Here is a 25,237-nt window from a genome sequence, read left to right as displayed (position 1 = left end):
TTTCCCTTTTCAAATTTTCTAACCTACTTGCCCGATTAAGGGACCTGACATTTCACGCTCCGATCCGTAGAACGCCAGTTTTCTTTCTCCTGATAACGACAGCCTCTTGAGTAGTCCCCGCCCGGAGATCCGAATGGGGGACTATTTTACCTCCGGAATATTTTACCCAAGAGGACGCCATCATCATTTAATCATACAGTAAAGCTGCATGCCCTCGGGAAAAATTATGGCCGTAGTTTCCCCTTGCTTTCAGCCGTTCGCAGTACCAGCACAGCAAGGCCGTTTTGGTTATTGTTACAAGGCCAGATCAGTCAATCATCCAGACTGTTGCCCTTGCAACTACTGAAAAGGCTGCTGCCCCTCTTCAGGAACCACACGTTTGTCTGGCCTCTCAACAGATACCCCTCCGTTGTGGTTGTACGGCTATCTGTATCGCTGAGGCACGCAAGCCTCCCCACCAACGGCAAGGTCCATGGTTCATGGGGGGGGGGGGGGGTTAGATCTAAAAAATTAATGACTCCATTCTGTTCTTTTTCAACTGTGAAAGTAATTTTGTTGTGTAAACCATTAAATGTACTGACGACTTCGTCAATATCAAATTGACTGCCATTAATTAGCAATAGCGTGTCGTCCACATATCTATAGTAGTATACGATCTTTTCAGCTAATGTGGGGAAATCTTTTAGTAACTTTAGTTCAAGATAGTTAATAAAGATGTCTGCCATAATCCCTGACACAGAGTTTCCCATGCTGAGTCCGTCCTTTTGGACATAAATTTTGTCATTAAATGTGAAGTAGTTGTACTTTAAGCAGAATGATAACAGTTCTATGAAGTCATTGATTTCCACGCTGGACATATTACTGTGGTTCCTGAGATTAGCGTCAATAATTTGTATTGTTTCCTCAATTGGGATATTCGTATATAAATTGACAATGTCTAGCGAAAGAAACGTCATAGTGTCTGTAATAGGTATATCTTTTATTTTCTCTACTAATTGGGCACTGTTTTTAATCAAGAACTGTTGCTCAAATTTATAATGCTTATTCAAAATACTTAGGCATTTTTTCGCAACATTCACCAACGGGCCCCCTCTCCCATCAACTACAGGCCTAATGGGGTTAGACTCCTTATGAACCTTGAATTGTGATCGTAGCCTAGGAATTTTTGGATTCATTACCTTGAGATACTGTATCTCATGAGGGGCTATTACATTTGAAAGTGATTTAAGTTTCTCATTTAACTTTCTTTGAATCTCATTCGTTGGGTCTCTCGCAATTGATGTAATACCATTTTCTTGAAAAAAATTGTAAAGTTCTTTCTATATACATTTCTTTTGCAACAATAATAACACAATTCCCTTTGTCTGCCTTTGTGACAGTTGCATTACTTTCTTGTAATATATTATTCAAGATTTTTACTGTCAAATGATCCCTTCTGTTTTGGTTATTTGCTTTTTCTACCTCGTTCTTTAATAGCTTTTCTACCGCTACAGCCATTTTATTCTGTTCTACCTTATTTATTTTACAACTATCCATCGCGAATTTTACCTGCACTAGTGTATTCTTAATTGCCCTACTATCAAATTGTTTATGTACGTTGTATTTTAAACCCTTACTCAAAAGTTCATTTTCTTCTTGATTAAATACTATATCAGTTAAATTTTTAACTCCAGGATAGAAGTTATATTTATGTTCGCCATTTAACATTTGTCTTTTCCCTTGTCCCATTAGCTTAGCTATTTTTTTGACATGTTTAGATCTTACTTTGCTAACTGCATTATACACAATCTCATTCACTCTTGAGAGTAACAAATCTAAGGTCAAAGGAGAAACAAGTTCAACCAAATTGGTGTGTGCTTCGAACAGCTGAGAATTAATAACACTTTTTTTAAAAAACAGTTTCCTAATTTCACTTCTCATCAAAACCTGTTCGCATTTTTTCATTGTCACTGCGCACATTTGTCTTTGTCTATTTTACTATTTTTATTTTTTTTATATATTTGACTTCTCAGTTTTAACGTAATATTTACATAAATCATGAACGATATACTTCTAACTTCCCACGCCAAATGGTGGGTGCTATGTTTTACAGTAAGCAACCGTGTATATTTGATGTCATTACGTATGGGTTCTGACCCAGTGCTTATGCGGAAGCCTATAACCACTGTTATAACAATGCTAGCTTGTCCAAAGGGACAAACGAGATGTACATCAGCATGTCGGTTAAATATGATAACAAAATTGTTTATCCACACCAACAAACTTTTTTGTAATGAACATTGTGTTCCACGGCATTTTAATTATTACGTAATGGCAGTTTCGTACTATTACTATTTTTTATATATTTGACTCCTTAGTCTTAACGTAACATCTTACATATATCACGAACGTTGTACTTCTAACTTCCCACGCCAGATGGTGGGTATTATGTTTTTTAAAAAACCTGTGTTATACCTCATTTCATGTTATTCATATATTATTCTTTTTTATTGTCTTTTTCTCTTTTGCCTGTCCTGCACTCTGACAACTTACTATCGATCTGTTTTATAAGTTTGTTTTTTTAAAAACAATACGCCAATGTATTTTAGATGGTTTCCTTCCCCCTTCGTCTGCTATGTGTTTTACGTACATTTTAAATTTGAATTACTTCATGATTCACAAATGCACAAGAGTTATTTAGTGTTAATATCTCGCAAAACCAGTAATATTAAGTCTTCACGTGACACATGTCACATAGAGGGTGTTCCAAGCCCTGTCACACCGAGGTCTGCTGAACAGGTGCATGTAAACAGCGGCCTCAGTTCTCAGTTTGTGATCGCTCTAAGCTTGTTGACACCAGTGCCTACCGATTTAAATTATATATTGCAGGTATGTTCCTACCAACTGTTATGTTCATATGCAGATGTAGTTGTGATTTTCTGTTTTATACTCTCTGATCGTTATGTGAAAATTTTTAACTTCTAGCACTGAGGATGGTCACTAAGTGACCGAAAATCGATTTTGCGGTTAATAAAACAAAAAAAAAAATACGACCAATGCTGTCTCTCCTTCTAAGTATATCCATTATCTGGTCGTGGTGCACAGGACACTCCATGGAGTCGCCAATCAACAAAATAATGCAGCATACATGTTGCTGCATGTAAGACATCTTTCCAAAATGTTTTCTTTTTTTTCCCCCCTGAGTTTCGTTTTCTAAAGTGCCAGGCAATTCTACGCTCGTGTATAAAACCACAACCATTGAAAAGATTGATAAGTTTTACAGTTACAAGGAAAAGTATACTGTCACTTAACACGGAAAAAGTGTATTTTTAACCAGGAAATCTGTGAAAAATCTGGGAATTTTTTTCCCTCATCCACGTATACACCCTGCTGTTAACAACAGAGATGTTGCGCCACTCCGGAAAGATATGCAGATTGTGGATGTACCATGACAAAGGTGTGGAACGCAAGAAGCATGAGGCGCGGCTGGAGAAAGGTAGCAGTTGGGTGGCAATCGAGTCTTGGTGCTGTGTGAAGAGGGCCACAGTGATGGCAGGATGCAGTAGTGTCCTCGGGCACAGCAGGAGGGAATGTAGGCGGGACCCTTGGTGCCAGTTGATGTGGTTTACTGCCCCCATGAAGGAGTCTGGCCATGACTGCATTCCTGTGGTGTAGGCACAGGTGGATTGAACCAGCATCAGGCTCATGGCCAGAGGGGACAACATATTAGGTTTGGTGCAGTGAGAGCGGAGTGGTGTCGGTGGAGCCAAGTGGTGTGTCCTCAACTGTGTTACCCTTACGAGGAAGTCTGCAATGGCTGCATCGTTGTGGTGAAGGCACGATGTGGTTGGGCAGTGTTGGGTGCGGCTGATGGAGGGGAATTAGTGGGTAGGCAGGACAACAATGGCAGATGCCTCTGGGGTTGTTGGCATGTAGATTCAACCATCGTCATCAATGGATGTCTGAGCTACATAAACCTTGTGAAAAGGACTGACTGGCTGCAATGTGCAGAGCAGCATTAGGTGTGGATGAAGGCAATATGTGGGCCCACATTGGATGAGAGGTAGGTGCACAATCTCATCACTAGCTTGGAACTGGGCAGGCCTACCCTCATGGAAAGGCCAGCCATGAGAGCATGAGTGTTGGGCATGGCTGGAAGTGAGTGGTTACTGGTGATGAACAAGACCAGCAGAGCATTTATCCTTGTCACCATTTGAAGTGACAGACAGTAAGGGTGCAGTGGTGTCATACAAATCCTCATCGCCATCTGAAGTATGTCAATGCCACCCTTGAGAAGAGGGCCGGCCATGGCAGAAGAGGGTGGTGGTTGTGTGGGAGATGACACTGGAGGATGAATACAGGGCTGGTGCGGGGCCAGCAAACATTTATCCCTGTCACCATCTGAAGTATCCTGATTGTTAAGGCTGCATGTAATAGCTGATTAGTAAGTAATTATTACCAGGTTGCAATTAATATATTTTCTATTTCACAATAAAGAATAGTTCAGGAAAGTCTGCTGTAGACTTAACAGTCCCTGAGAGACACTGCAACAGCGAGTGAGTTGTGTTACTACACCGTGATGCAGACACAGTGTGGAAGCAGTGTGGCGTAGGTGACTTGATGTGATGTGGCATGGTAGTGTAGCAGTGTAGATGTGAGCTCTAGGGCTGGTCTCATTGTGGTTCAGACTGATGGCTGCTGGTGCTGCCAGTGCCTAGCCCACAACTGGATGAGTGAGAGTGAATGCTGCCTGCTGGAGTACTGCCACACATTAAGTACCCAGCATGCAGAATGAAAAATGGGGCAGTTGAGGGCCACATGACACTCTGGTCCTGATAGCACTGCAACCATAGGTGATTCATGCACTGCTCTAATATGGCTGGTGCCCCCTGGTGGCACCTGTAATAACCAGTGTGTAAACAAATTATTTGTAAATGATACCACATCTACTGGACACAATGCTCACAGACACACACCTACAAGCCAAGGCTAAGCAAACCCACAGGGTGGAGATGTTATGCTGGGAGTGTAACGTAGCTGGTTGTTGTTCTTGTGGTCTTCAGTCCTGAGACTGGTTTGATGCAGCTCTCCATGCTACTCTATCCTGTGCAAGCTTCTTCATCTCCCAGTACCTTCTGCAACCTACATCCTTCTGAGTCTGTTTAGTGTATTCATCTCGTGGTCTCCCTCTAAGATTTTTACCCTCCATGCTGCCCTCCACTACTAAATTGGTGATCCCTTCATGCCTCAGAATATGTCCTGCCAACTGATCCCTTCCTTTAGTCAAGTTGTGCCACAAATTTCTCTTCTCCCCAATTCTATTCAATACCTCCTCATTAGTTATGTGATCTACCCATCTAATCTTCAGCATCCTTCTGTAGCACCACATTTCAAAAGCTTCTATTCTCTTTTTGTCTAAACTATTTATCATCCACATTTCACTTCATACATGGCTACACTCCATACAAATACTTTCAGAAAAGACTTCCTGACACTTAAATCTATACTTGATGTTAACAAATTTCTGTTCTTCAGAAACGCTTCCCTTGCCATTGCCAGTCTACATTTTATATCCTCTGTACTTCGACCATCATCAGTTATTTTGCTCCCCAAATAGCAAAACACCTTTACTACTTTAAGTGTCTCATTTCCTAATCTAATTCCCTCGGCATCACCTGACTTAATTGACTACATCCCATTATCCTCGTTTTCCTTTTGTTGATGTTCGTTTTATATCCTCCTTTCAAGACACTGTCCATTCCGTTCAGCTGCTCTTCCAGGTCCTTTTTGTCTCTGACAGAATTACAATGTCATCAGTGAACTTCTCCATGGATTTTAATTTCTACTCTAAATTTTTCTTGTGTTTCCTTTACTGCTTGCTGAATATACAGATTGAATAACATCGGGGAGAGGCTACAACCCTGTCTTACTCCCTTCCCAACCCCTGCTTCCCTTTCATGTCCCTCGACTCTTATAACTGCCATCTGGTTCCTGTACAAATTGTAAATAGCCTTTCGCTCCCTGTATTTTACCCCTGCCACCTTCAGAATTTGAAAGAGAGTATTCCTGTCAACATTGTCAAAATCTTTCTGTAAGTCTACAAATGCTAGAAACGTAGGTTTGCCTTTTCTTAATCTTTCTTCTAAGATAAGTTGTAAGGTTAGTATTGCCTCACGTGTTCCAACATTTCTACGGAATCCTAACTGATCTTCCCCGAGGTTCGCTCCTACCAGTTTTTCCATTGGTCTGTAAAGAATTCAAGTTAGTATTTTGCAGCCATGGCTTATTAAACTGATAGTTTGGTAATTTTCACATCTGTCAAAGCCTGCTTTCTTTGGGATTGGAATTATTATATTCTTCTTGAAGTCTGAGGGTATTTCGCCTGTCTCATACATTTTGCTCACCAGATGGTAGTGTTTTGTCAGGCCTCTCCCGAGGCTATCAGTAGTTCTAATGGAATGTTGTCTATTCCTGGGGCCTTGTTTCGATTAAGGTCTTTCAGTGCTCTGTCAAACTCTTCTTCTACATTCTCTTCCATTTCTATGATATTGTCCTTAAGAACATCGCCCTTGTATAGACCCTCTATATACTCCTTCCACCTTTCTGCTTTCCCTTTTTTGCTTGGAATTGGGTTTCCATCTGAGCTCTTGATATTCATGCAAGTGGCCCTCCTTTCTCCAAAGGTCTCTTTAATTTTCCTGTAGGCAGTATCTATTTTACCCCTAGTGATATATGCCTCTACATCTCTACATCCTTACATTTGTCCTCTGGCCATGCCTGCTTAGCCATTTTGCACTTCCTGTCGATCTCATTTTTGAGACACTTGTATTCCTTTTTGCCTTCTTCATTTACTGTATTTTTATATTTTCTCCTTTCATCAATTAAATTCAGTATCTCTTCTGTTACCCAAGGATTTCTCCCAGCCCTCATCTTTTTACCTACTTGATCCTCTGCTGCCTTCACTACTTCATCCCTCAAAGCTACCCATTCTTCTTCTACTGTATTTCTTTCCCCCTTTTTTGTCAATTGTTCCCTAATGCTCTCCCAGAAACTACCTACAACTTCAGGTTCTGTCACTTTATCCAGCTCCCATCTCCTTAAATTCCCTCCTTTTTGCAGTTTCTTCAGTTTTAACCTACAGTTCATAACCAATAGATTGTGGTCAGAGTCCACATCTGTTCCTGGAAATGTCTTACAATTTAAAATCTGGTTCCTAAATCTCTGCCTTACCATTATATAATCTGTTTGAAACCTTTTAGTGTCTCCAGACTTCTTCCATGTATACAACCTTCTTTCCTACTATCGAATTTGTCACCCATGACAATAAATTTTCGTCTCCCTTCACTATCTGAATAATTTCTTTTATCTCATCATACATTTCATCAATCTCTTCGTCATCTGCAGAGCTAGTTGGCATATAAACTTGTACTACTGTGGTAGGCGTGGGCTTCGTATCTATCTTGGCGACAATAATGCGTTCACTATGCTGTTTGTAGTAGCTTACCCGCATTCCTATTTTTTTTTTTTTTATTCGTTATTAAACCTACTCCTGCATTACCCCTATTTGATTTTGTGTTTATAACCCTGTATTCACCTGACCAGAAGTCTTGTTCCTCCTACCACCAAACTTCACTAATTCCCACTATATCCAACTTCACCTATCCATTTCCCTTTTTAAATTTTCTAACCTACCTGCCTGATTAAGGGATCTGACATTTCACACTCAGACCCGTAGAACACCAGTTTTCTTTCTCCTGATAACAACGTCCTCCTGAGTAGTCCCCAACCGGAGATCCGAATGGGGGACTATTTTACCTCCGGAATATTTTACCCAAGAGGACGCCATCATCATTTAACCATACAGTAAAGCTACATGTCCTCTGGGGAACTACGGCTCTGTGGGCATGTAGTAATGATGCAGCTCTGTAGTCATAAGTAAACTATACATGTTTCCTGCAGGGTGCTAAATAGGGACAATCTTAGGGATCTTACCCAACAGTGTTTGTTTGATTTCCAATTTTAGTGAATCTAGGTTCCATGAACTGTGACTTTCCACTGTTGGCAGTCATCTGTTGCTGCAAACTTTGGATACATTTCAGTGGCCATTATGTATTTGCACAGGAGACACAATATTCTGATGTTGCTCCCAACAATGGTTGTAATGTCTGCAGAGCTTTGAAGTAGACTGATCAGGTGGAACATTATGGCCACCTACCTAGTAGCTGGTATGTCCACCACTGGCACGGATAACAGTGGCGACGCGTTGTGGCATGTAAGCATTGGGGCCTTTGTAGGTCGCTGGAGGGAGTTCGCACAAAATCTGCAAACACAAGTCGTCTAATTCCCATAAATTCCAGGGAAGGGGATGATGCACTCTGACATCTTGTTCAGTCGCATCCCACTCCATCACACTCTGGCCTTGTGACCTAGTGCATTATCTGTTGTGTCGATTCCCTAAGGTCTCGACACAATGAGTGGCTAGGTGCACGCGAAACTAACGCAGACGGGCGTAAATTCTGAAACAGGAGACTGGATGAAAAACTATAAAGAAAAGAAGAGAGATTGTCATCTACTTAACTTTTAATGATGTTCTTCTTGTTGAAATACATCTCTTGCACAGTAGTAAGCAATTAGCAATGATATAACTGGCGCCTTGCTAGGTAGTAGCGATGGACTAGCTGAAGGCTATTTAATCTGTCTCTCGGCAAATGAGAGGAATACTTGGTAGGTCTAGTCGCAAGCTATGTCGTCCGTACAACTGGGGCGAGGTCAAGTCCGTGTCTTGTGACCTGCCCTGTGGTGGCGCTAGGATTGCGAGTACACAGTGGCGACACGCGGGTCCGACATGTACTACAGGACCGCGGCCGATTTAAGTTACCACCTAGCAAGTGTGGTGTCTAGCGGTGACACCACATTATCGTATTGGAAAACGCCACTGCTATTGGGAAACATGATCATCATGAAGGCTTGTACGTGGTCTGCAACCAGTGTACAATACTCCTTGGCCGTCATGATGCCTTGCATGAGCTCCACTGGACCCATGGATGCCCATGTGTGTGTTCCCCAGAGCATAATGGAACTGCCACCGGCTTGTCTCCGTCCCGCAGTACTGGTGTTGAGGAGCTGTTCGCCTGGAAGACAACAGATTTGTGCCATCCCATCAGTATGATGAAGAAGGTATCAGGATTCATCAGACAATGTAACACTCTCTCACTGCGCCAATGTCCAGTGCTGATGGTCATGTGCCCATTTCAATTGTGCATGGATCGGCTGCTGCGGAAGCTCATCATTATGAGTGTTTGGTGCACTTTGTGTTCAGACACACTTGTACTCTGCCCAGCATTAAAGTGTGATGTTAGTTCCACCATAGTTCGCCACTTGTCCTGTTTTTCCAGCCCGCCCGCCCGACGTCGTCAGACGTCTGTAGTGGGGGGGTGGCCGCCCAACCCCATCATATCTGGACATGGTTTCACCTTGGTTTTGCCCCATGTTGGCACTCACCACAGCACTCCTCCCCATACCCATCAAGTAGTGCAGTTTCCAAAATGCTTCTGCTGTGCCTCCGGGCCATCACAATCTGCCCTCGGTCAAACTCTGATTGCACACTTTCCCCATTCTATGCAAGGACAACACGCTCACTGATACTACATGCACATAGTAGCAGTCATTCCTCACCAGGTGATGCTGCAATCACCTGAACGCGTTTATATCAATAGTATGTCTGTGGTGATAATGTTCTGGCTGATCAATGTGCATTAGTATAGAAGTTAATGGTAAGTTTCAGAAAATGGATGTCGTCCTTAAATGATACTTGACATGCCAGTAGTTTCAGAGAATACTAAAAACATGATGTATTTGCCTTAAGGTATGATAATATATTCCCAACATTCCAGTTTGCAGGAACTTAAGCAGTATTTCCACTTGATATGCTGAGTGGTAGCTCATTGTAAATATGGATAAACAAAAGATAATAGGTGGAAGGGAAAGGAATTGATATCATATTGAAAGATAACTAGTAGACTTCTGAAGATGTCATTTCAATACGTAAGGGAATATTTTGATGTGATGTGAAACAGGGTAGCGTATGATATTGGTAGTAGTAAAGATAACCTGAATATTTAGATTTGTTAAGATGTTTCTGTGAAAGTATGATGCATCTGTAAAGGAAAGTGCATATGAGGTCTGGTCAAGTGGTAACTGAACTTTTTTAAGAGAAAATTTTTATTCAACTTCCAGATGTTTCAAGCTTGTCCCTTCAGAGTACTCCCTCTGCCCCCTCCCTGCTCACAAATGTTGTAGTGGTGTTTCCATTGTACCATGCAGTCCTGGAAAGTTTATTTTGGAATATCCTTCACTGCCCGTGATCAGTTCTCTGTAATCACTGATGGCATCCAAAGTTGTGTCATTGACAAAATGGCATCCATTGAACTCTGATTTTAATTTTGGAAACAAGAAAATGATATGAATTGAGATCTTGGAGTATGCTATGAAGTATAGTCTGCTTTCTGGCATGAATTACACAAATTGACATGTTGTCATGGTGATAGTTCTTTGTTGTTTTGCCACAGCTATAGTCTTCTTTCTGAATTTTCTCGTGCAACATTTTAAAAACACTAGCATAGTAGTGATGACTGGTTGGTTGACCAGAAAACAAAAATATGAAATTCACAATTTCATGGATTTTTGAAAAACAAAAAATACTGTTAACATGTCATTTTCATTAGAGTGAGACTGTCCTGCTGATTTTGGGCTTAAAGATCCTTTTGTCTTAATTTCATAGCCATGACACCAGTCTTTGTCTCCTGTGATGCATGACTGTTTAGTCATCAGCTTCTTTGAGGAGTTTATTGCTAACATTGGAAACCAGTCTGTGGCAGACACACAAAGTTGCTATGGCTGTCAGTGATCTCAAGTGTGTCTTGAGGGTCAGGAAAGTCTGAGAAACAAAGTTAAACAGTAAGTGCAGTTAGGCATTGCGCAAGTCGAGGTGAAGAAAACACTGCCACCCCCCCTCCCCCCTCCCCCTCAAGTGAAAACTTCACCAATAATTTCACCTACAGCAAAATGGGATATGAAATCGTGACACATTGCATGTTGACTGACAGTGTATAATCACTGCAGCGGTGCGTGGTGCCATTGGTCTTCTGAATAACCATTAAAGGGGTGTGTGATGCTTCCTCTGTTTTTTGCTGCTGAATAGTTGATCTCTAAACATCATCCCTTATGAGCAAAACAATTGCGAATTTACCTGAAGTTGCTTGCACCTTAGGTAGTTCAGCTATGCATGGCTGTTTAAAAAAGAGTAGCACATTGTAGTCACAGGGTCAAGCCACGCACATCTGCTTTCATGCCCAGCAGCTAACTAGCTGCTAATAATAATCTCTCTCTGTGATCCTGTCATCAATAGTCTTTGCATTGGCTAGAATCACGAATGAATAAGACACACAGAAATATAAAATAAAGATAAATAAATTATTTAATAAAAAGGGTTCTATTCTAACATCTGTAGTTGATTTAGGCTACAGGCAGAGGACTGGCAGAGGACATCAAAGAAGTTCAGGGAAGGGCACATCATTGTGTGTTATCATAAAATAGGTGAGCGAGTGTCATGAATATGAAAGCTAGTATGAGTGACAATCATCAAAACAAAGATGTTTTTCATTACAGTGAAGTATTTCCACAAAAATTACATCACCAGTTTCTCCTCTGATTGCCAAAACATACTGTTGACTCCCACCTACATAGAGAGAAGTGACCATCTTTCTAAAATTAAAAGAAATCAAAGCTTGCACAGGAAGCTTCAGGTGTTCATTGTTCCCGCGCACTTTCAGAGAGCAGAAGGGTTGAGCAATAGTCAGGAGGAGGTTCCATGTTCCCTCTACCAAACACTTAAGAGTGAATTGCAGCATAATGATGTAGATATCTAGATGAATATAGGTTAGTGTGCAAGTTTACATGTGTTTCTTGTTTTGGTGATTTGATTTTGGAGTGTTGTTGTGGTGATGGTAGCTGGTGTGCTAACTTGAGGTTACTAAATATTAGTTATGCTGTAGAATAGGACCAAAATAAACAACACAGTGGCAGCTTTGTTGACTATCTATCAACAAAATAAAGATGATCTCCTCTCTGGTTAGAGGCTTCAGCTACTATTGCAAAGCTCTCTTTATAAATGCATGCATTAAAGATAAATCAAAATAGTGCTTTATGGAAAAAAACACACACATCTTCAAAATTCTTAGTAAGTACTAAGTTTGAGGTATTGTCTTCAACCTTTATTGGTGTAGGGTAAGCAGTGGTCAGTAAAACCATTTCCTGCTTCACTCTGTGTGATCTCAAATTGGTCCCATATTCTGCATCTGCACCTATACTCTAAAAGTCACTTTATGGGGTATGATGGAGCGGCTTTTGTGTAAGAATGGCACTTCCCCCTTCTCCTGTTTGTCACAAGTAGTTCATGGGAAGAATGATTGCTGGTAAACCTCAGTTTGAATTCATATCTTTGTAATTTTATTTTCATAGTATTTTTGTGAGATGTGTGGAGATGAAAGCAATATATTGATTGACTCTTCTAGGACCAAACCCTCTTGGAATGTTAACAGTAAACCATACTGTGATGCTGCATGCCTCTCTTGTAGTATCTGCCACTGAACTTGACCGAGCATCTTCATGACACTTACTAAATGGACCTGTAACAAAATGTGCTGCTCTTCTTTGAATAGTCTGTTTTGTCTATCAGTCCTATTCCAGACTGATGAGCAATATTAGAGTATTGGTTGGCAAAGGGTTTTGTAAGCTACCTCCTTTGTGGCTGGAATAATTTCCTGAGGATTTTTTAAATTTTTGTGACTGTTCCAGTTATGATCACTTTGTATGCGTACGCCTAGATATTTTATGTATGTGACTGCTTGCAGTGATTATTCTGCATCATGTAGTGTACAATAATGGGTCTTTCTGTGTGTGTTACATTTGTTTATGTTGAGGGCCAGTTGCAAATCCCTGCACCATAAGTCAGTCCCTCAGATCTTCTTGCATTTCGCTACAGTTTTGTAGCATTGTAATTTCTCTGTATACAACAGCATCATCTGTGAAAAGCCTTGTGGAACGTCAGACATTAACCATCTGGCCATTTATATACCAGGTGTCCTTCCGAAGAGTCATCAGGTTATTTTTTCCTATGTGTCAGCATCTATTTGCAATTTTATTTCTGAAATGTGTAACTGGAGTCATTCAAAACAAGTACTATTCGTCATGTCTTTCACGTGACCCCTGTTGTTGCTGGAAAGCCTCAGTTTTTCCCATTACAAATAAAATTATTTTAAAGCAGAATTTACGTGCCCATTTGATAGAGTGGTACCAAATTAGTCAAATTTGTTATTTTAGTACTCCAGCAGCAAGTGAGTAGCATGGTGGTAGCAGCCAGCACAGGCCAGGGCAGTGCTGTTATTGCTGGAGTACTGATTATTCTTCATGTTTTACTGTCCTGTTAATACATCTCGATAAAACAAATAATGGACTGGACTAACCTGGAACTCCTCTACCAAATGGACACATAAAACTCTGCTTTAGAAATAATTTTGTTTGTAACAAGGAAACAAACTGATGCTTTCCATCAACATTAGGTGTCACATGAAAGATGTGATGAGCTGCATTTATTTAGGCTCACTCCAGCTAAACATTGCAAAAAGGAGATTGCATATATCTGCTGAAACACCAGAGAAAGTGCATCTGACGACTTTTAGGAGGAACACCCTGTATATTGTGAAGACGAATAGTCCAGTAACACTCCCTTAAGGTACGCCCGAAGCTACTTTTACGTCTGACGCAAAAATTTGCCTCAGAAAATAAATAGTTACCCTCATCTGTACATTAAAGAATTCAAGTTTCTTTATTTTATTCTTCAGTCAAGTTTTCAACAATTTTTTATGTGAAATAATGACTTAGTGTTCATTCTTTGAGGAAAAAATTAACATTTTTCTTATTTATAACATGTAAGACAGTGTAGTAAACTTTTGTATAACAATGTTATCTATTATGTAAATTACCAAGAAATATGATAATTATAAATGATGGTGTTCACTAATGCATGAGTTGGAAGCTTTCCATGTGCCTGTAGGCAGCTCATTTCCTCCTATGTGTAATGAATAATAGTGTGGTATCAAACATTAAATAAATGTTCATCCATGGTCTTCTTTATTATTATTATTATTATAATCATGGAGAATTACAAGGAGAAAAAAGACTCTAATTAACTAAATTTGAATTGGGTTGTTACCGTGCACATTTACAACTTTTTTATTTGATTTTAATGTGGTGAAGCCTTCAAATAAAACTTCACAGCACTTTATATATCATCATTATAAACTATGTTAACCTATGTGGGATCAACATTTGTTTTCCTTTTGCCATGGATTTCCAATGACTTTGACATCCAAAAACATTATTCATAGAGAAATCAGAGAAATTTCTGCATTAAAAAAATTGAATCCTTGTTGCTTTGTGAACCCCACTTCCAGAACAGTGGCCCCACATTGATAAATAGCTACATTTTCTTGGACGTTCCATTTTTTGAACAGTAGTTTTGCTAGAGTATTGTAAAAATAAGAACAACATTACATTTACATTAAATATTTATTCTTTCGTACTTGAAAACTCTTTACAGATTTGTTAAAATATCACTGAAAAAATGTAATAAATTAAAATACAGTTACTTTTCTTGAAGACTCACAAATGGGTGGTGACATTACGCTTCAAGCATTTCGTAGTTTTTTCCTTCCCCCGGTCCACACTGTGTCTGCTTATGTCCTTTTTGCTATATAGTGTCCTTCATTATCATATCTAACTTCTTTCATTACCTTCTTTGCAACATATCTAACACAATTGGCAAGTGGTCTTCTGATTTTTTTGGTGATATTTTAGTTAGTATGTCACATCACATTCATGCGATTGCAAGAAAATCTGAAGTTTGTTCCTTGCTCATTGTATTCCCTCTGGAGAGTTGCAAGCATTTTCTACCAATGCACTTGCTGGGAATATTATTGGTTGCCAATACCACTTTGCCCATAATTTGTATTCTATATTTTTATACATTCTCATACAGGCAATTCACTCCACCTATGTTCGTATAAACAGAATCACATTCCCAGTTCTGTTTGGTGTGATCTTCGAAGTAGTTGTCAAAAGCAGATTACAACTGGTTTTCCCTTTCAGAGCACTGACAAGATTCATGACAATACCAATCTTTGGTAAACTATTACCAGTTCTTGTTCCATGATATACAACAGGCATCAGGCTTCATAACTGAATCTCATTGGCTCACCATGCACGTGTTTTTCTGTTTCATCCACTGACAAATTTACATCCCCATGATAAAATGTCTTCCATTTTTCATTCACTGATTGTAACAAAGGCCAAACTTTAGAGTATTTATTATCAGGATATAAATTATTATTGTCTTAAACGTGAATGTTTCTCGTAATTTGTATAAACCTCTTCCAGGGTGTAGCATTAAAAATAGTGGTGTTTTGACAGTTGTCACCCTTTTTCCTAATACACCTTCAATCTAGGAACCTAAGAATAAGCAAATACAAGTAAAATTGTGAAATATATTTCAAGGTCATTAACAGTATTGTGTAGCTGTAAATTTTTAGTTTTCATAGCATATTAGTTGGTATAAGTTGCAATCATGGTTCATTATCAAAGAAAAGCTTACATAATGCAATAGGACTCTATTCCTGTAATAAAAGTAAAGGATTCAGAGTTCACTGCTTCCATTCACCAATAGAAAGGTCAGTGTAGAAGTGTTTCTTCTGTAAACAACGCTTCTTATTTTCTGTTGTCTCTATTTTGTGTTGCAAGTCAGAGTATTGTGGTGGAAGTGTTATCAGTTTCTTCCAAATCATTACTTTGTTCAGAAGGTTCTTCATCAACTGCACCTCCATTTTCATTCATGAAGTTTCTTACAGCAACTGGTTTCACATTGCTCCCAACTATAGTGGTGGCTGTACCTTCTTCTTCTGCTGAATTCTTTTCCAGAGAGATGGCCCCATCTTCATCACCACTGTTCTCATCTGAGTCCTCTACATTTTTGTGGAGAGCTTATAAAACCATCTGCTTTGAGCAGGTGAGGATTCTCCTGTGCTGTAATGTTCAGTAGTTCACATAACTTATCCTGTTGGAGCTGCTTTCAAAAAATGAAACACAGAATTTTATTGCAGACCCATGAGCAGAAATCCTTTGTTGCCAAGATTAATGCACTTCAAATAGGATGGTTAACTCATAATATCTACAAAATCTCACTTACAGTGAAAACTAGTCAAAAAAATAGAAGACATTTACTCACATCTTTGAGGATAACATGTTGCACTAAAATAACATTTAACAACGGTGTCTCCTGGGACTCATATGCAGTTCAGCAATGGAATAACTGAGGCACATTCTCAGTGTCACAAACATAACACCACAATATAAAAGTTTCAATTTCTTCACAATATATACTTCAGTAGAAACTGTGTAATATGACATTCCAAAAACTGGAACAGTAGTCTAATACGGGTTAAGATGTTTACTTCTTATTTACACTAAAATCCAAACTAAGCATTCATTCTACAAGTAATACTTTCTAATGATTACAGAACTTCTGCAGCCGAGCAGCACTTGAAGCCCTCGGTTCATGCCTGAATAACAAATATTCGGAAGGTTACCCAGGACAAAGGTGTGTTTTGAAAAACATCCAGTTGCTATTAGTAAAGGTTTTGTTTTTGTTACAAAGGTCATCAGCAGCTTTACTCACTGGGGCACTACATCTTGTATCTATCTAAAATATTATCTGCTGAAACTAATCTCTTATTTCTGAAAATCCTATGCTATTATTGCAGCAACACATGAACGGTTTCAGATATCAAGTAGATGTAAGTTGTAGCCTTTCTGAACCAAGCACAGTTCAATTAAATTAATTGGCTTGTATGGTTTCATAAAATTTTTGTGTACTTTGTTTATGATAGACCAGTGATAAACCGATGTTCAAAACTTGAGGACAAAAGTAACTTTCCCATGTCACTGCCAAGTAACGTAGCTCGAGGAAACTTTGAACTTTGACCATACATAGAAAAAACTGCTACAATGTTGTACAAAAGCTAACTGAAAGAAATATGTAATGAGAAAAACAGAAATGACACTTTTAATATAAAAGACAACTATGACACTAAAGCTATCAAGATTCATGATGCTTCCCTGCACATTACTATAGGCGGCACATGTATCTTAGTAGGGAGTGTGATCACCATGAATGGCAGTGCTTGCTCTTCACTTGGTCCCATGCTGACCACGGGGTTGTTAAGTATTTCTTGTGGTAGGGCATTCCAGTCCTCCACTAGCACAGCTGACAACAGCAGGATGGTCACTGGTGCATGTGAACATGTTGCAATATGTCTCTCCAACCCATCCCACACATGCTGGATGAGATTTAAGTCACAGGGTAATGGGCATGCAATTCCATTCTTGGAATATCCTCTCATTCCAAGAGCTGCTGCACCTGCACTGTTCAATGCGCTCCCTCATCGTGACCTGTAAAAATGAAGTCCAGGTTGAATGTTACCCTGAAAAGAGACATGTGGGGGAGGAGTGCAGTGCCACAAAAAACACTGACCAGATTTGGATGTCAGGAAGCCCATGAAACTTATGCCTCCCCACACCAGAATACCTGGATCACTAAAACAATAATGTTCAACAACATTGGACACATCCTCGTATGACAGGAGTTGGGAACACTTTATGCACCCAGGAACATCGAGCTATGGCAGTGTTACATCTTGGGAAAGTTACTTTTGTCCAGAAGTTTTGCACACCAGTGTAAATTGTGTGCCCAACATGACCTAGATGAATTTTGTCTGATATAATTTATTTATTCTTCCCTTGATCAATGTTTAGAGCAATATTGGATATGTGTGATGGGTTCAAAGTATTACTGGTATTATTTGTATTAGAATATTCTTGTACAGTTTCAAAGAAGTATTTAATTATTTCAGAACAGTGAACAGCTGTACTGATGTATTTTAAGTTAACTTGGTGTAAGTGTTGGCAAAAATAAAATAATTTTGTTAATGTACATTTAATACACTGCACTTAAAAAATCAAAATAATGTGACAGGGGGCACTTTTTACAGAGTATAAAAGTTTCTTGGTGTTCCATTCCTGGATAGAGCACAGGAAGAAATATTGGCTATATGCCTCTGAGAGTCATTATTAATTTAATTTTTTCTTCAGCTTCTACAGGAGCAAAACATAGGGAACTTAAGTACAGGTTCTCATGAAAGATGCCTGGGAAGGCTCCATAGGTCGTGTGGCACTGCCACCGGCTGCCACCATGCTGGAGCCTCGGACACTAATCTGCCAGGAGTTGGCTGCATGTGCGCTTCCCCTGAGTTAAGGATAAACAACATTGCCATCTGATTAGCTGCAGCTTACCTTTATTTACAGTAGGTGCTCAAAATGATTTTCCTCTGTGGTAAGAGCAACCTGGCATCTCCTGAACACATTAGCAAACACTTGACGAATTTCGGCTGCCGAAACCTGGGAAATGACTAGCCGAACACTGTCTTCCAACTCTTTGAGCATGTGGGATTGGTTGCATACACCTTGTCTTTTAACATTCCCCAGAGATAAAAGTCACACTGATTTAGATATGGAGAACAGGGAGGCGAGTCATGAAAAACACTTTGTATAGCCGTCATAAAGAATCATTGGTGATGTATGGTCTCGCATTGTCCTGCATGAAATAATGGCACATCTTTTCGTTAGGTGGTAGTTCACGAAAAAATGGATGCAGTATATTGTTCACGTATCTGTCACAACATATTGTTTTGTGGAAAAAGATTGGTCCAATAATACGTCTTGCACTAATTGCACACCACACTCCTGTTTTCACATCGTGCAGAGGTTGTTAGGGTAATTCATGCAAATTTTTGAGCTCTGGCATCGACTGTTCTGAGAATTTACGAACCATGACAAATGCAGCGATGCTTTGTCAGAAAAAAAAAAAGCGTCTTGGGATAAACTTCCCCATCGTGCACAGACTGTAACAGTCAGCTGCAATAACGACGTTGAGCAACAGTATTTGAGTTCCTCAGCTGATGCACTACCATTATTTTGTACAGTTTCAATTGTGAGCAGATGCTCTTGACACACTTGTCTTGAGTGCAAATGGTCCAGAGATTTTCTCGGACTTCTTTCCAGGGCCTCCCCTATCTCATTTAATTTTTTTTCCCCCCAGTTTGAACCATAGGTTCTCTAGGCCTTCATTTGTGTAATGCAAATCCAGTCTCCTGAAATTTCTTCACTAATATGTGTATTGTTGAATCATTGGGAACATGCAAACCAGGAAATTTTCTTATGAATTCAAGCTCACATTCCACATACAATTCTCTTTTTGCATAGTTCAACACAAGAAACACTTGCTGATCCTTTGTGTATACCATACCGAATGTAAACTTGGTAGGGAACTCAAAACAAAACATCTGAACACTCAGTCGCACAGTATAGAACATACATGCACAGTGTTTCTGTTTGAGGACCGGGCCCAGCGAGATACAGGCAGGGAGAGCCCTGGACTCGGCACAGTTACAATAATGACATCTAGCAACAATATTTGAAGTTATTAAACTTGGCAAAAAAACTCGATAAAAACACCAGTACACCAGTCTCACAGTGTAGGGGGCACATTCAAAGTATTGGCGTCAGAGAACTGCACGTAGGGACAACCAGCAGACGCAGTGCTGCAGTTGGCAAACGCACCATGTGACATGTTGACCCCTCCTGGGCTTCTTTCATGAGAAACCCTCTACATTTGTAATTTCAAGCTGAATGCAGATTCTTGAACATTTTTTTTTTTTTTTTTTTTTTTTTTTTTTCCTTCTAAGCAGCTATTCTGGATACATGTGGTACCTTCTTTAGTATGATTATCAGTTAAGATTTTCAGTATTTTTTGCTATATCATCAGTTGAACCACTCTGTTCCAGTGCAGACTATCTTCGTATAAACTGTGTCCCATATTAGCCTGACATCATTGGATCTCACAAGTGTCTTGTATACAACTGCTTTCACAAACAAACTGCATTTTTCCCTGTGTCCTTCCAATAAATGAGTCTTGCACTAGCTTCCCTTAAAACTGAGTCTATGTGATTATTTCACTTCATATTCCCGCATGTTATGACAGGTTATGTGTATGGTGTAGCTGAATCTAGTAGACACTCCTTAATCAGTAGGCAAAGATTGCTATAGTTTTACATTTCAGAAGTGGCCAACTTGAATTTAAACAGTGGAAGGAATGAAGATAAGTGCTCACCATAAAGTTGAGTATAGAGTATTTGATAGGAAGATAAACAAGATTTTTCAAATTCTAAGTGGTTGCCATTACAATTTTACCGGTCAAAACTTCCTTGTGAATTAACAGTAAGTAATTAATGTATAAACTGATCAGTAATTATCCTATTTATCTGTCCCAGGGGCACATAAGGTTTTTCATATGTTTTTGCAGTTTACTATGTTCAGAATAGCATATTGTGTCCTAACGGCACAGAAATTTCCAATCCAGTCACAAACCTGGTTATTTGTGCCGTACAGACTTATTTACGTTGGGCATTGTTGTGACGTCAAATCAAAAGCTTTTCGAAAATGTAGAACACAAGGATGTCAGATCCATACAGTTGATGCTAATCACAGCTCTTTGGATTTCGTGTGTAAAGATCCGTAGTTGCTTCCATGGTGATCAATGTTTTCTCCATCCATATTAGTTTCATAGAGATCATTCATTCCAAATGGTTCATTGCATTTGAGCTCTGCATAAATTCTAAAAATTTACTACAAATAGATGTTAGTGATATAGAACAGTTGCTTAGTGGATCAGTTTTTCCGCATTTGTTGTAGATGTGTGCCACCTGAATTCTTTTACAATCACAGTGAACACTTCCCTGTACTATGAATTTGTTATAAGCTACAGTAAATGATGTTTGCAGACAAGTTTTGGAACATTAACTTGGGAGTCACTGACAATCCATACATGTAGCTCATTTTTAGAAGTTTTGTAAAAGATCTCAAAATAATATTTTGTCATGGTAGTCATTGAAGGCTTTAGTGTGTGCACATTTTTCCAGCCAAACACATTTAAATTAACATCTGCATATTTGCAGATTTAGATGTATTTTTTGTACATGTAATGTAGTAGGTACTATTCTTAAAAAGTTTCCTGGCATTGTTTGTATGCCAAGGGAGATAGTTGATATCTTTAATTTTATTGATAGTTACATATTTTCTACAGCTTGACTGATTAATCTCTTGAACATAAGCTATAGCTGAGATACTTGTCCATTGTCTGAACTAAATGATTGTATCATGCAGTCCAAGAACTAAAGTAACCTCCCCTGTACCCATTTTACAGTGCATATAGACTTTTCTGTGTATTTTAATAGCACTGTGTGTTGTAACCCTGCTGTGTGTATTGACTAAAGATGTATAATGATAAAGTCTCATTACATTCATGTCCACTATGGGTGCTGCCTGCAAGCAAAACTGGCCTCTCCAATAGGCTGATCATGTGAGACCAGCTAACCAGCAGATTTAAGCCCAAGTGGTAATGAACTTGATCTGGTTTCCTGCGACTCAGCCAGTGCTGTGTCCTGATTTACCTGAACAAGAATGCTAGATTTACAGACTCTGCAAAATAATGATGTGAGCTGTTCCTCCTGTTTTGCACTTAGTGTGCCTGTGTGTGAGGTTCCTAGAATGAAGTTAGGCTTTGGCACCTGCAGACTGGTATAATTATTTTGCCAAGCAATTTAACTTAGCTGTTATGGGGCTTCATACAGTGTAGGCTTTCACAGCTGGTATTGTCTTCACTTAATAGTTCCGGGCTGATAGGCCGTGGTTGATGTATAAAACTTTCCCCTGACGTTTCATCTCCAACCGCGGGAGATGTCCTCAGAGGTAGAGCAGCAAACTGCGGGTATTATAGGGGTATTTATCAATACCCCCATGCCTGTGTTGCTGTACTGCAACTGGCCTTTATTCAGTTTAACCTGTGCAAGTTTTCATGTGGCTTGGTACACTAATTTTATTGTAAACATACTGGCTTTTGTTTCATGTTGCAGTGTACTTCTGCTTGTGTAATAGGCAAATGTTGCCATAGAAGAGCAATTACTGATCTCTCCCTATGTGAACATTCCCAGAGGTGGTGGTTGGTTATTTGGCAACAAATCTCTTTACATTAAGAACAGGGATCCACACTATTTTTTCTCAAAGAAAACTTTCAGAGAAGTCTTTTCTTGTCCACCACTTACAAAGTTGTAATTCTGAAGACTTTATCTTCTCCATCTACTGTGGTATATGACAAGGGTACATATGTACAAGTTGACTAAGATTCATCCTGAAGTTCTCATTTACTTTTACAGATGAGTTAGATGGTCAACAGAAGAGTACAACATAAACTTTTATGCTATACTTGACAGCTATTCTTGCACAAAACCTTTTGCATGCAAATAGTGGTTCCCATAAGAGGCAGCTGTTGTAACTTTGAATCTGTGGATTTTGACGTGTATTCAGTACACCAGAATGGAACGAGAGAGAGAGAGAGAGAGAGAGAGAGAGAGGAGATGATGATGATGATGATGATGATTTTTGCCGAAATGTTCTTGGGATGAAAAAAATGTTGTTTTCTGAAAATTGGGATCCAATTGCCTAAATCTTCTCCATGTCAAAGTAATTCTTCTAGCCACTCCACATACACTGCTGAAAGGCCATTTAGCAACCTCAGGTGAATGAAGACATGGCTGAGTAGCACAGTCAGTCAAGAGAACCTTTTAAATTTTTATTTAGTAAGTGTTCATTGAGAGAGGATAAAAGAAATGAATTTGGAAGCCTTAGTCATAGTTAAGTTTTCTGCTTCTGATATTATTTTGCATCAGAATTTTCACAAAAAATTATTGCATCTCTAATTTTATTTTCTGCTGTAGCTTCTGCATCACTGAAGGAAAATAGTAAAAAAATTTAATTTCTAATGTAATCTTTGGTTACCATTCAACTTTTACTACTAAATTTCAATAACAGTTTTTACCGTCAGCTACAGATTTTGTTCTTTTCTATATGTTGTCTTAATAAATGTATAAAGTAGAACAAAAATGTAAGTTTTTGATGAAACTTGTGTATTGTAAAATATAGCCCTAGTTACATATTACTGATCGTAAATATTATACTTAAAATGCTGTAAGCAGACACAAGTATGGTGTAAAAAGGTTATTCATATTTATCCATTACTAGTTTTTAAAAATCAATAATTGGTTGGCTCTTAAAATCTTCCATGTGTTCGTCAATTGTTTGATGCTGTGGTGTATGTTCCTGAGTGATGCATTTGTCAAAAATATCTGTTTTACCCTTTTTTTGTGCATGCACTATGTATGAGTTGTAAAACTCACTAATTATAAGTTTAATAACTTTAATAACTACCACACTAACAAGGAACCTCTTGAATGCCAGGTTGTAAGTTCAGTCTTTAGTAAGGCTCATTTTAAAATGTTATGTTAACATTTACGACATGGAAAAAATATTGGCTGCTGATGGCTCACCGTGTGGATCAGGAGGATGACAGAAAATGAGTGTCTGAGAGGTGCAGAAATAAACCACCTGTGGGATGTATGTGTCACACTTCACACAGTGGACATAGTCAACATTCAGTAAATGTTCAAAACAAACCATTAACCTGCACTATGAACACCGAATGGAAAAATGGTGTGCCATAGTGACTACAAAGGTTTGCACCATCAAAATCGAAGGCAAACTCCTTGGGAGCTGCAAACCGTGCAGGACATCCAGCTAGTTATCCACTCCTAAAGAATACCTATGGAATCATATTGGTGTAACAAGGTTATGAGAACTGAGAACTGGTGGAATGTGATGGCACACAACCGAATGCAAAAGTCTGTCATGGAGCTTATCATGCAACTGGCTGACCTTTAAGGCGTAGCTGCAGATGGTGTGATAATGTTTTATAGATGTGGAAAAAAAGAACAGCCAGAGGCTGAATTTGTCCAGTGGTTCCAGGTGGTATGAATTGCAATGTCAGACCCTTTTCAGTAAGGGTAGTTTACTGTAAAGGAGTATGATTTTTGTACGCAGACCAGGAATCAAGCAAAAGCAAGTTATTTTGACCAGCTATAGGCCAAAAGCAGTGCTCATACCAGAGCTGTAGTTCTCTTATGCCCATTTTCCCACTCTTGCTTAGTGTGATGTAAATATTCCCTACTGCCCTTGCAAGATCATGCACGTGAGAAAGAATCGTAGGGGTCAGAGCACCTCCAACTTCTCACAGGTAGTTTTCCAGCCGATTTACCATTCAGAATAACAGTTCACATAGTTGTATATGAATGTGGTTAAGGCACTGAAGTTAGCTGATGTTGATGCAATCCTCTTGGTACCTCTAATTTCCAGGGTTCCTTTCATATGCATTTCCTGTTGAAATCCCCATTGGTCGGAGTTGAAAACAAATTCCTTACTGAACAACAGGATAAGTTTCTTATCTACAAATTGTTGGGCCAATTCCACAGTTTACTGTGCGTCGTCAAGTTAATACTTTGTTTGAAATTTCATTATGTTATGTCTTCCAGTTCTGCAGCACTGTTTGTGAAGCTATGCAACCATCCACCACTTCCATTGAAATCACTGTAATCTGTGTCATGTGCAAGTTGATGTGCATAATGTAGTGAGTCACTGTGTGCACATCCTGTAACCTTGAAATGAACCAGCACCAGTTTCTGTCACAAGGGCACCTTGTTGTCCCTTGAATACCCATAGATTTTCTTATGCATTACAGTCATACTGCCGCAGACTTGTTCAAAATCTGTACATAATTGTTTTTATTTATTTTTACTATCCTGTGGATGATCTTCCATGTACATAATTATGTTTGGTATGTGCTCCTTGGATAAAGATTCTCCTTTACTACATTTCACTGGAGGTGGGATTTGTGGGTCCCTGTGTGACAAGTATGACCAACTACATGGCTTCACACCTGTTTCAGTATCACTTTCACTTGCTAAGCACGTATCGTTGTCATTTACCTGTCTTGTACACTGTCCACACAGTTGAGTGTATACGACACAACACATTCCACAGAATCATCATGCAGAAATGCTAATATCTCATTTACCACTTCTTCCTTGCCCTAAGAAATTACTTGGGTACCTTTCTGACAAAATGTCAACTTCGACAACTGTTG

At 39.2% G+C, this 25,237-nt stretch overlaps 1 protein-coding gene across 1 annotated transcript in view; it reads left to right on the top strand.

The window, feature by feature from the left end:
- LOC126248796 (serine hydroxymethyltransferase, mitochondrial-like) overlaps positions 1 to 25,237 on the top strand; it is a 120,846-nt gene that overhangs the window by 24,706 nt on the left and 70,903 nt on the right. Inside the window, exon 3 of the mRNA XM_049950186.1 lies at positions 16,611 to 16,690. Within this exon, the coding sequence (XP_049806143.1) occupies positions 16,611 to 16,690 (80 nt within the window). The remainder of the gene's footprint in view (positions 1 to 16,610; positions 16,691 to 25,237) is intronic.

Source organism: Schistocerca nitens, chromosome 3 (genome assembly GCF_023898315.1).
Source record: "Schistocerca nitens isolate TAMUIC-IGC-003100 chromosome 3, iqSchNite1.1, whole genome shotgun sequence".
NCBI lineage: Eukaryota > Metazoa > Arthropoda > Insecta > Orthoptera > Acrididae > Schistocerca > Schistocerca nitens.
The sequence above is the reverse complement of the archived record's forward strand: the minus strand, read 5'-3'. Positions and strand labels throughout refer to the sequence as shown.